Genomic DNA, 12,919 nt, shown 5'->3' with positions numbered 1-12,919 from the left:
TTCATCCCCCCCCCCCCCCCCCCCCCTCTTTATGCTGAAAATTCTATTTTGCTGTCATTCACCGCCTGGGCAGTAGCACCAGCCCGTTACATGCGGCTCCACATAAACTCTGTCCCCTCTCCTGAGGTCGGGAGTCTGCATGCTAAGTGTGACAACAATTGATTTCTTCAATGAGGGGGCCCCCTCTCCTGAGGTCGGGAGTCTGCATGCTAAGTGTGACAACAATTGATTTCTTCAAAGAGGGGGTAATGACCACATGCAGCCGGGTAGCAGGAAAAGCAGCAAATGGCTGCTATGAAGCATGTGCAAGGAAGGGAGAAAACATGGCACGGGGAGAAACAGACTAAATGCAAAGCCAGTGTAGACTTGTTTTCATAAGCGAAATACTTAGGTCTGAGAGTGGTTTCGCTGTAGGTCTGGATCCCTCTCAGAGGTCAATCCTTGAGCCGATCCCGGATTTGGAGTTTACTAAAAGATTCTTCTAGAGTACAGAAGACCAATAAAAAGGGCCAGTTACGACGGAGCTTTTTCTGAGCCTGACGTAACAACACCCCTTGTGCCAACTAATCAATCAGAAAAATATTACAAGAAGACAATTGTGCCCCTTGTGTCCCCATTTTGGGCTCCGTGCTTCTCTTCAGAGACACTCCAATCTCCTTGTGCAGTTATTTCCCTTTATGCAATACAGCGGAGAATTCCTCAATCCAATTTAACTGGTACAAAGAAATTATATACTAACTAAATACGCTTGAAATAACCAAAATTCTTTCTGAATTACTGACTCATTATTTTGGCTTTATCATAAAGCTACTACCCCACAATCAGCCAGACGAAACTGAGGATAAATGTACCGTATGTCAATACACTGGTGAATCCGGCAATAAGTTTCAAAAATAAAGAGCCTTGCATTCTCCAAGAACTCATCCCGCAAAGGGACTGTTACAAAAGAACCTTCCTGAGCCTGCTTGCCCAAAAAGAAATCATTCGCAATAACCTGCAAAAAATTAGACTCCTTCAGTGTCACTGGTGGCACTCAAAGTAAGCTGTCAATCTGTGTCTTCCCCTTTCAAACTCGGAAATCTATGCCCCTATTGTCAGATAAGGGAAAAAATGAAAAAGCACGCCTCAAATTGCTCCCCTCTTCAAAGCAACTCCGTGTAACAAGAGATTGAAATTCTTTTCCATAAAGCAAAAAAAAAGTGTCTCAACATTTATTTGCAAAAAAATATGAAGCTCAGTTGAGGGTTGCAAAATGGAAAACAGAGTGTCTTTTCTACATTATGCATAACTGGAGGCTCAACGCTTTTCATAAGCGACACAATGCAACATACGTAACGCGAAGAATTAAGAATATTCTATTCAAAAGCACACATGTAAAACCCCTACCTTATCATACAATTACAGTTCCGTGGCAACGAAAATCTTGGGTGCAACATTGAGCACTTTCATTCTACATTTTTACAATCTAGATAAACTCATAAATATCTGCTCAGACTAAAACAACTTCTCTCTTTGGTATTAAATACATTATGCTCAGTCCTATCTTCCAAGCATTTCTAGCCTGAAGGTTGAGACTACTTTTGTGAAAACTAACCCCCTTTACCAGTAAGGAGGACACAAAAGCATTTCCGATTGGTCAAAAGTAATTAAAATCCTAAGAGCAGACTTCGCAACAAGTAAAATCACAAACGCGACAACTCATTTCCATAAAATCCATTGATAACAGACATCTTCTCACCTCTCCACACTCAAATAACTTCTGCTGAGCTTTTTCAAAATCATAATTGACAAATAAGCATTCCAAAAACTCTGTAACGGGATCCCTGTAAGTATACTGTTCCTGCTGAATGACTTTTACCAAGTCTTTAAGCGAATTCCTCCTCCTTTTATTAATGATTACTGCGATGGCAAGATATCTCAACAAATGATGGGCATTTGTCTGTATGGCATTCAGGTACCTGTTGTCATGCACAGGTAAAACAGATTCAACCCCATTAGTGTCAATGAATTGCAAAAGATGAAGTCACTTCTGTGATCATTGACAGTCCACCAAGTTCCAAGAAAGAAAGGGCAATCCCTTTTAGTATTTTAATGATAAACAAAAGTAACTTCTCCACCAACTAAAGCCCTCACCTTTCTTGGAAAAACAATTCGATTATGGAATTCCTGCCATTTTCATGGTTGAAATACACAAAGAGACTCCAGTGCATGAGCCATGTCCTGTTCTGCAGCTGGCTTAGAGGCGATGAGAAGTTCTGCGACAAAAATGATAGCATGAGGTAATTTAAGAATAAAAACATATAATACTTTGGTTGTGGACTTCTAAACACTTACTTTAGAATCAATGACTTCTTTCAACCGGTTCAATTCTTCCAATGCCACATCCCAATTCTGCATCAAAATTTCCGCAGCTAGCTTTCCCCATAAAGCACTTAAGCTCCGATCACTGTTCGTACAAAGAGTTCGATATTGATAGAGATAATCAGCAGCTCCCGAATAATTTCCACATTCAAATTGAAACTTGGCAAACTGGTAAAGTGCTTCAATTTGATTTGGGCCAATCTGTATAATCACATAAAGTACATGTCAAGTGGCAAATTCAGATTAAAAAGATTCCTAGAAGAATTTACTACAACCTGATGATTATCATTCAGCATCTGAAGGTTTGTTTGCTTGTCAGACTTAAGCTCTTGGACAAGGGAAGGGTTTTGTAAAAAGTTTATGAGGGGAGCTGCTGACTCCTCCAGCATTTTCATCCTACCCACAACTTCAGCACGCCTTTCCACCATCTCTGCAATGCAAAGAAATCGATATAACTAACACATAAGAAAACCAATGTTGCTCCAATGAACTATATCCAAACTAGAATGTTAGCCAAACAATGCTAGCCTAAAAAGGCCCGACACCTTGAGAGCCATATCAGTACCAAGGAAAGAAATAGTGCCAAAGATGCACATGCCACATATACATCTGAGCCATACCAACCCTAGGCATCAAGGGAAATTTAGAAAAAGTAGAAGCTCAACACTCCTAGCATCAAGGCAAAGTATTCCAGAGCTATGTTAAGGTGGGAAGAATGACCCAAATGAATTTTTTTTCATTTATTCTAACTGTTTACATGTTCAATGTCTGCATAAATTGCATTTCTGTTTGACTGGTGCAATGATACCATCTGTATAAGTCTAATGTGAAATATTCAGACCAAAATGTGGTGCCTAGATGTGACATGCAGGTGGTTGTAATGTGAAATGTTGCACTTGAATGTTGTTCCTCATCCATCTTGTGGTCGGAGCATCACTATCAGCCAGATAGCTGTAAGCATTCATGCCTCAAACCAGTGCCTATTGATATAATATCTTGAGTTTGGTAGTTTGGGCAAGAGTAATAAAGCACGATTACTCTCTTCAGCAGGTGGGTGTGTCACAAAGTGATGATGTGGCATGTCTGCCTACAAAAACACACACACAATGCAACGAGAATCCCAGGCAGCAGTACGTAAAAAGTAACACACGAACAGAAAGTAAAAAATCCTTGAACTTGACGAGAGAGAGAGAGAGAGAGAGAGTGTTGACACAGCACGGAGGAGTTCCGCACCCAGATGCACTAGTCCCAAAGACTGGCGCCCCTTTCGATATTTCTCTATTACTACTCGCTGCAACAGTACAACTCCTGAGGGTCCTCAGCTCCCAAACTCTGCCTCTAGATGCCCTGCTGAGCAAGGCCCCAAGGGCTCTTATAAAGAGTACAAGGGTTTCCCAAAAGTAAATCCCCAAAAGCTCTTTTAACCAAAAGCACTAAACCCCAAAAGCATCTGCTCCCAAAAGCTAGCGCCAAAAACTCCAAAAGCTGCCAACGAAATCTCTATAGCCTACCACGTGGCACAGCCAGCACAATTCGGGAAAATTCCATACGACAGCTCTCACGTCAGCATCTGTACCATATGCCACGTCAACATGTCAACGCGTTTTACGAAAATCATCCTCAGAGTTCAAGCATTGGGTTTTTAGGATTTTAGGCCCCACGGCCAGTGCTCATAAGTTTTTAGGTTGATAGGCATCTTCTCGGTTCAGTTCCACTTGTCCACTCGGCAATTTATCTTCCAGTTGGACATGCCACGTCATCATTTTGTGACATTGCCCCCTCTCGAAAGAATTGCAATTGCCCTCGATTACGCCAGCAAAAACAGCCAAAGGACAGAAACTTTTTGACACAGGGACGCGCACCACGTGCCAACAGAAAAGCGCAGACTGAACAACTTTAAGCACTTCAAATAACGCCTGAACTCCGTTCTTCAGTGGCTTGACACGTCAGCAATTTGTGACATAGTCACTGACTCTATGTAGTCATGCACCAGACTCCATTAATCCGGCACTTCTACAAAGACATCAATCATTGAGCAATTTGTGACATAGTCACTGACTCTATGTAGTCATGCACCAGACTCCATTAATCCGGCACTTCTACAAAGACATCAATCATTGAGCAATCACATTTCTGTCAAGTGTCTCAGATACAAATTATGATCATTGTAACCTATTTAGCAATCACATCCAGACCGTGCTGATCTTTTCAGAGGTATCTTGATCTACTATATCTTGTTACTATCGGATTCATATCTTTTCATTTCACATTTCAATCACGCAAACCATGCCCATGACTATCCTCACAAGATTGTACATCCACATAGCGTGTAGTTCAACAAATCACACTTAGTTCACGTTGAACACCGTGTTACAATAGTTCAATCTAGCCATCTCATTCCGTCCATAACTGTTGATGCACCTAGATCACGATTTACTGAGTAGTCATCTCATCCTTCCGAAACTCTTGATGCACTCATGCCAATATCCTATCATCTCATCCAGATAGAAATATTGATGCACTAGAACCTCATTCAGTTCTCATTTAATTAGCCATCGAATCCGGATCTCGCTGATCTCTAACGAATGTCTAGATGCACTAAGTTCAAGTCATTTATCAAAACAAAATGCTACAAACATTTCATCTTTCTCTACATGTCTCTACCAATACACACATGAAAGAGCACACGTTTTCAGTTCAATCAAGGAAATTTCCGATTCAATGCACATCTGTTCATAAAGTAATTCCAGGAAATACTAACAGCTCGTAAGTATCCCTAAAATCTCAAAGAGAAATTAGTGACTTAATTCAATCCAAGCAATCTATGACAAAGGAGGGGAGTGGGTCCTACCAGATTCAACCTACTGATTCAGAGGTAACTTTTGGTATAGACAATGGCTAGATCAATGTAGCCATCTCATCCCGACGAACTCTTGATGCGCTCACCATAGTATCCCGTCATCTGATTCATATGGGAATCTTGATGTACTAGAATCATTCATCATCATTATTCATTCAAATTTCAAACAAAATTCATCATTTTTATCTTGAATCGACGGATTCATTCATGAGTTGCCGATTGCTTTCAAATGCAAATTCCTTGCCATGTCATCCTCGATTTCACCTGCAAAACAGACAAAATTTTAAGCAAATGGTTCATCTCCTTGCAAAAGAGTTGATGTCCGGCTCCATGCTTCCAAATGCTTTCATATGTATGTTTCTCGTTCCTAGTAGTTATCTGCACACAGATAACAAGAGCTTCCAAAAACATTAATTCCACATACTGGAATTTTCTGCAGAAACCCTAATTTTCCAAAGTTGTTGGATATAAGATTTGTTCGTATCAATGTGTAGAGCTTGTTGAGAGGATCAACGTTACCTTTTGTCGCATATCCAAATTTTCAACCATTAAAGAGATTTTTAAAGGTCTTCTGGCAAACTTTCCTGCCAAAATTTTTCGTTTTCTTCATTCTTTTCTTCAATTCCCACACCGGATTTTACTTTTCTTTGGCTGCCCACCGAGAGGTGTTATCTCTGTCAGATTCTTAACAAACCCATGTGTAATCTGGGATTCTTTATGGCTTATGCCCTTTAAGACAGAACGATGAAAACGAGAGCCGAGAGCGCACCTGATGCGCAATGAAGTAAGGGTGGGAGTGGCTAATAAGTCCGGGGTCGAGACAAGAAGGTTCTTTAATAACAATTTCCAAAGTGCCGAAGTGCTCTATCTCCTCTTTGGTAGGACCAATATGCTTTGAGAAAAGCACACGCCTGAAGCTCTGCTACCACTATAATAGAATTGGCACCCCAAGTCGAAAATCGGGCACGATACACGAGAGAGAATCGCTTAAAATACTTCAAACACTTGATCACAATTTACTCGAGTCAACAAGGCCCAACATAGTTTTGATAGCAAATATTCGATTGGTCTAGCAGAAAATCCAAACTAGAAAAAGGAATATGCATAAAGACACAAGCACAAGAATAAAGATGGATTCTGAAAAGCTTTTTCTAAAAAGCAAAATTTTAAGTGTTTTCCGAGAAAAGCAGATGCTTCCCCGCGAGGAATTTGTGTCTGCATAACATCTATGCATGAGAACTGCATTGGGGACGCCTAGAATGTGTATGTAACATCAATTTTCAGCTCACTGAGTTTTATTGAGCTTTTACACACGTTCATATGCCCATTTAATAAGTGGGCAGCACATGCTTAAAATAAAGCAAGGCCCCTGCAAAAATAGCCAACGCTGGCTATTGGGCTAAAATAAACACTGCTCTCTCTCTCTCTCTCTCTCTCTCTCTCTCTCTCTCTCTCTCTCTCTCTCTCTCTCTCTCCCCCCCCAAAACTGCCGCCAGTGTAACAAACTGCTGACATGTCAAAGCCTAAAGAATGGAACCATCTCCTTGGCCTAAACCCTAAGCAGAACAAGTAAGAGAAGAAGTCCTACCAACTTATGGGGACCCCGTTCGATGGGACCCAAAGTGACGTATAGGGATTAAAATAAAGCAGGACCCGCACGCAAAAACTGATGATGTGGCAGATTTCCGAAAATTGCGTTGACATGATGACGTGGCAGGCTGTACGGATTTTCGTAAATTGCAATGGCAGCTTTTTGGCTTTGCTTTTGGACCAAAAGCTTTTGAGTTTTAAAGGCTTTTTAATGTAACTGCTTTTCATGCCAAGGGCCTTTAAATATGAGGCTAGGACTCATTCTCTGGCATGCTTCCTGGAGAAGGTGCAGAGTCTGGAGTACCGGCTTGTACTGTGTTGATGCAATATAAAGAAATGCCGATTGGGGTGCCAAGGTTTGGGGCCAATACTCTCTGGGGTGGAATTCCGCCACTCCGTGTTGAGTGTTGTCTCTCTCTCTTTCAGTTCAGTTGTTATTTGAAGTGCTTAAAGTTGTTCAATCTGTTCTTTTCTATTGGCATGTGGTGCCCGTCTTGTGACAGCCAGCCTCTCTCCTCCTCTAGCACTACCTTCTACAACTTTTTTTGGCCGGCACCGCACCGGCTATTCTTGTCATGTGCAAGTGCCTATAAATTCAGCCCGCCCTCTCTCTCACCCTCCCAATTTTGCCAGTGCTAGAGCAAAGGGGTGTTATCGCCAGAAATCTGCAAATGTTCATAGGAAGACAAAGCACAAAGTTCGCAATTTTCGTGCAAGGAGCGACAGGTACCGATTGTGAATACGCTCTCTAAGTGGTTGCGTTGTGTTTGCTGTTTGCAAGTACTCCATCGCGAAGGAGAAGCAAGAAGGCCTTCGTCTACGCACAAGGATTCCGGGAACGAAATTCAGACTAGTCTACCTAGTCTACGGAGCCTCGTGCTCTGAGTATAGACAGGAATGGAATTGAGAGCTTGTCTCTTGGATTTCCCTAACAGAAAGGAACGACCATCGAGTCTAAGATTTAGAACAGAGGGGTTACTCTGGTTCTTGTGCTTGTAAAAAGATTCTCCCAAATAAAGCTGGGGGACCAGCCAATCTTCTAGACCCCAGAATACTCTGTCGATCTTCTCCCTTATCTCTTTTGATTGAAAGTTTATTTATTTTCACCTTGTTGATTATTCATGTGCGCTCCCGTTTGTGACATCGGCTACTTGGGTCACAAATCTACCTTTCGACCGCCAATAAACCAAAGAAGCATGTTCGCGTCGAGGATGATCCCAGTTCATCATCGTACTCTTATGACTGTTCGCAAAGTTCTTCTTCCTCTGACACTAGTAATGAGAGCAAAAAAGACAGGAAGCGGAGCAAGACTCGGAGAAACAACAAAGGCAAGAACAAGGCAAAGAAAAGTAGATCTCAAAAAAAGTCTCGGAAGCATTTTGATAGTTCAGATGAGGACTCCTTGTCCTCTGAGAGTTCCAATTCCAATAAGCCGATGTACACAACGAAGAGAAAAAACGTATACCGAGCCAACCAGAATGACTATCTCCAGGATAAGGGCAAGAAGGCCAAGGATTTTAAGGAGGGTGGGCACGCTTTATAGTTTGATATGTTCTCAGGCTTTCGGGATACCCATAGAGCCCTCGCTTTTATCCCACAGTTTGTCATTGCTTTTTTGGGAGGGCGTTACTTAGAGCACTCGTTTGCCCTATTATTATGCAGGGAAGCACCGACTAAGTAGTTGTTCAAGCGAGTTTTCACCTCTTTGTGGCTCACTTGGGAATACAAACAAGATGTGATCGCCGCTTGGAATCATCGAAGGATAACCAAGGATTACACATTGGATGCCTAATGCCAAAGATTTTGGGATACTTTTCTACCTGCTTCTTCCTTTAAGAAGATAACCTTCAAGCAACAAGTTGAGCGGTTATGTTGTGGACTTCCCAAAGAGAGATGGAGTTATTGTTTGCAAAAAGAAGTCCGAGTCCATGCACCGGCTCATGGGACATGCCAAACAAGGGTTTGCTATGCATGCTAGCACACTTATCTACCCTACATATAGACTTGTTGCAGTCCAAACCGGCCAAGAACCGAGAAAAGGGAAAAATAGATGTTACAGATGCGGGGAACAAGGGCATGTGCTTGCCAAGTGGCGTGACAAAGCATCCAATGATGAAACCGAGGACAAGCCGGAGACTTCCAAAGCGGCGGAGGAGCGCGCAAAGAAAGGAAAGACCAAGGCAGGACTGGTTGTCACGAGGACGTGGCAACTGCTAACCTTAATTGTTGGTTTCTTTCCAAGGATTTTTATTTAATTTTTGGGACCCCCTTTTTGAAGTTGCAAATGGCCCGACATTCCGTGGCCAGTGTGAAACGGCCGATGGTCGAGAGTTTCACCCGCAGACGGGAAGGCCTTGTCGCCACGAGTTGGTCGGGTCGACCGGCACTGGAATCCGAGCAGTAAAAGGGTGTTTAGGCTCAGTTCAAGTCATTTAGGCCCCCTTGCTACACTTATGAGTCGGTGGATACTACAAATTAACTCAAAAGAGGCATAGTGGACACTTGGCAGCACAAGAGCCTGCAAAAAGTAAAACTCTGCCACATCAGCTGAGAATTGGCGCAAAAAGCCATCGGGAGCTACCTTTCTCTCTCATTGTGACCTACAGTCTGTGTGTGAGTAGTTGGTGCACGTGTTGAAGCTTTAACGAAAAGCTTGCCTTCTCTCTTGCACTATGTAGCGCGATGATTCTGCTCTCGCGCACCTCTCTCTCCTCCTTCGAATACAGAAATGTGATGCCCCGCTCGAGGGCCTTTCATTTGTATGTACAATTGTGTGGGTTCATGCGCGATTGCCGAGGCAATAGCCTCTTGCACAAGTACTGGATTAGCTAGTTGCTAATCCCCCGAAGGTACAAGTGAATTCGGAGAGATTTCACGTGAGAAATCTCGTCCGATTCAAAGGACAAGTAGCCCTACAAGTGCGGAAGCCAGAGGACTTGCTACGGAGGCGACCGGCTTGAGAAACGATGCCCAAAACAGAGAAATACAGCCTCCTGTGTATTTTTGCAGGTTTAGAGTTTCGTCCCTAAACGGTCCCTAATACCCCCAGGAGGTCCAGGGACGCCAGGGAACTGCTGTGCGGGTGATCTAGCGCATTTACGGGGCAGAAAACAGAGAATTCAGCGTGCAGCAGATTCTCGCCAGGTTTTGCAAAGTGTCCATATGTGTCGGGAAAGTCACTTTTAGCATGGGGATACTATTTGTGAAGCGTCCTAGTACAGTTATGCTGCCAAAATCGGGCCAGAACAAGTCATTTTCAGCCCGGATTATGCAAGGCACCTCGTAGGAAATCACAGGTTTTATTCCCTCTTTGAATACAATAAAGAAATACCGAAAGGGGCGCCAATCTTTGGGGCCAACAGGTGTCCGCGTCTGCTTAGTAGCGCTCTAGCTTCCAAACCGTGTGCATTTGAAGTGTCAATTCCCGAGTTTTTAATTGCAAAGTTTCTCTATGTCCTAAAGTCTAAAGTTAAGTTTCGGGTGAAAGCCTACATCTACCGCCAGTTACATGGTTCCGTCGCTGAATCACTTTTTTCTCAAGAAATAAGCCTCGGTTGGTTTTAGGTGAAGACACAGAGTACATGAACGCGGGATTACACTATGGCCAACAAAGGGAAAGGCATCATGGAAGAGGGTTCCTCTTCACAGCACAAGCAACTAATTCCTACAGTGTTTTGAGGTTGGCAAGAGTTCATGGCCACGTCTGTCTATACCTCTTGTTGATGTGAATGCTCCACCAATGCAGGGCTTTATGACTAGGCAACTTAAAGATGAAGCGTTCAGGACTCAGTTAGTTGCCGTTGTAAATGTGTTTTCTCGACTAGTGCAGAACCCAAGGTTTATGGAGTTTTTGCAAGCGCCACCAATGCCACAACAGACAAGGCAACTCAACAACCAGTAGAGCCCGATGAGGCTCAAGCCCAGGTACTCCATGCATCCCAACAACATAGGGAGCACTGCACGTTGCAGAGTAAGGGGCTCCAAGATAGGTTCCTTTCGTCCATGAACAGGTGGTTAGGATGCCAATTCCACAAGTTTTGTCAGTTCAGCCCGCCACCTTGCAGTCTCCTCATGTTGCATTAAATGGACACGAAACCAGTTTCCAGGCAATGCATCAGGTTTTTCCACCACCCACGGTACGTCCTGGGTATTTCGGGGGTGGATCTATGTTCCAAAGTATGGCTGGTTATGCGACAGTGTTTGGGGGTATACAAGGTATGATGCCAAACCCCCTGTATGGTAATATCAACATGCAGCAAGGCTTTCAGCGCAATCAGGGCCTGTGTAGGGCATAGGGCAATTTTGGCATGCTTGGTTTTTCTGGACAACAGCCAAATATGGGACTTACGACGCAAAATGTCAATGGCCAAGGAATGCGGATGATCCCTACTACAGTGCCCATGTTGCAGACAATTCCTTATGACAAATTGGGGGCACTGGAAAAGCCAAAAGCTTACAAAGAAGGTGGTGCAGCTGTAAAGTTTAGCACTTTCAGCGGCTTTGAGGATAAGGCCTTACTTTCCTAGAGCAATTTGATACAGCTTAAGCAGGAGGGAATTTTACAGAGGCCTCTAAGGTCAGAAAAGATGCCACATTCTTGAAAGACAATGCGCTTACATGGTGGACGACATTGTTGATGCAAGCACAGACACCTGCCACATGGGTATACTTCAAGCAAATGTTTGCATCTACGTGGCTGTCAAATGAATTTGAAGCCGATGTCATGACAGATTGGCACCAACTCACTGCGGCTACTTGCAAGAGCCTACAGGAGTACAATCGGAGATTTTGCAAAGCGTTGCTCTCAATAACCTCCTACAGGTTTGTGCCACTGACAGAGCACCTTGAGAAGTATTGTTGTGGGCTACCTAAAGGGCTTCGAGATTATTGTACAAAGAACAGAGTGGCTACCGTCACTCAGCTTATGGAAGTTGCCAACACTAGTCTTGCCTTGTTGAAGGGAGAGGACAGTGGGTTTCCGGGCAACGTTGGTGGGGGGGGGGGGGGGGGGCAAAAGAAAAATTCAGCAAAGAAGCCCTTTGTGAAAACGGCTCCTAAAGCGTCACAGCGGTCTAAAAACTTAAAAGGTCAACAAGAACAAGGACTCACCGGGACTTCTGGAGCGCAGGCAAAGAAACAAAAAAGGAAGCCTATTGTGCGTAAGTCGCTCGAGGAAAAGAAGGTCTTGATGGCTGAAAATATGTCACAAATTGCTGACGTGTCAACGGAGCCGGCTTGCAGATTCCAACCAAGGGGCCTAAACCCTAAGTGAAGAAGCAAAAGCAGCAAAAGAAGTTTTACCAACTTGCAAAGTCTTGCCAAGTGAACTATTTTTTAAAGAGAAGTTTCCGTCAACTTATGGGACCCCGTCTGATGGGGCCCAAGTAACCCAAAGACATTAAAATAAAGCAGCTGATGACATGGAAACAATACGGACGCTCCAAATTGCACTGACATGCTGACATGGCAGCCTGTACGGATTTCCGCGATTTGAGCTGCTGACGTGGCAATTGTACGGATTTTCATAAAACACGCTGGTAGCATTGTTGCTTTTGGACTAGATGTCTTTGTGTTGAAGGCTTTTCATGTAAACTGCTTTTCATAAGCCAAGGGCCTTTAAATAAGTGAAGAGGGCTCAATCTCTGGCACGATTCAATGAGAAGGTGCAGAGCGCGAGTACCGGCATTGTACTCAGTTCAAGTAATATAAAGAAATACCGAAAGGGGCGCCAAGGTTTCGGGCTAATACTCTCTGGGGTGGAATTCAGCTACTCCGTGTCGCGTGCCGTCTCTCTCTTTCAGTTCAGTAGTCATTGAAGTGCTAAATTTATGTTCAGTCTGTTCCTTTCTATTGGCACGTGGTGCCCGTCTTGTGTCAGAGTAAGCGCTTTATATGCGAGCAGCCTGGTCACTTTGCTGCAGATTGTCCACAAATGAAAAGACCACCTGACTCTGATAATAAAGAGGACAAGAAAAGAAAGAAGCCCAAACCTACGGCAGGTTTAGTGCCAAACAAGGCGGGTGACGGGCCAAGCACGGATGCCAATGAGTTATACAGAGCATGGGATAAAGTTAAAGATCATACAACACTTATTTTCTTTGATCCAGG

The 12,919-nt window shown here is 43.6% G+C and overlaps 1 protein-coding gene across 1 annotated transcript in view; it reads right to left on the bottom strand.

Moving 5' to 3' along the window:
- The window catches only part of EIF3E (eukaryotic translation initiation factor 3E), a 70,780-nt gene that overhangs the window by 34,816 nt on the left and 23,045 nt on the right, over positions 1–12,919 (bottom strand). The window contains exons 2-6 of the mRNA XM_086506988.1: positions 2,637–2,791; positions 2,335–2,562; positions 2,134–2,255; positions 1,739–1,958; positions 852–994 (exon numbers count right to left, since the gene is read on the bottom strand). Of these exons, the coding sequence (XP_086363114.1) occupies positions 852–994; positions 1,739–1,958; positions 2,134–2,255; positions 2,335–2,562; positions 2,637–2,791 (868 nt within the window). The remainder of the gene's footprint in view (positions 1–851; positions 995–1,738; positions 1,959–2,133; positions 2,256–2,334; positions 2,563–2,636; positions 2,792–12,919) is intronic.

This window comes from Adiantum capillus-veneris, chromosome 30 (genome assembly GCF_014529385.1).
Source record: "Adiantum capillus-veneris isolate H3 chromosome 30, ASM1452938v2, whole genome shotgun sequence".
Taxonomy (NCBI): domain Eukaryota; kingdom Viridiplantae; phylum Streptophyta; class Polypodiopsida; order Polypodiales; family Pteridaceae; genus Adiantum; species Adiantum capillus-veneris.
Note: the sequence above shows the minus strand (reverse complement) of the source record. Positions and strands in the feature narration are given on the sequence as shown.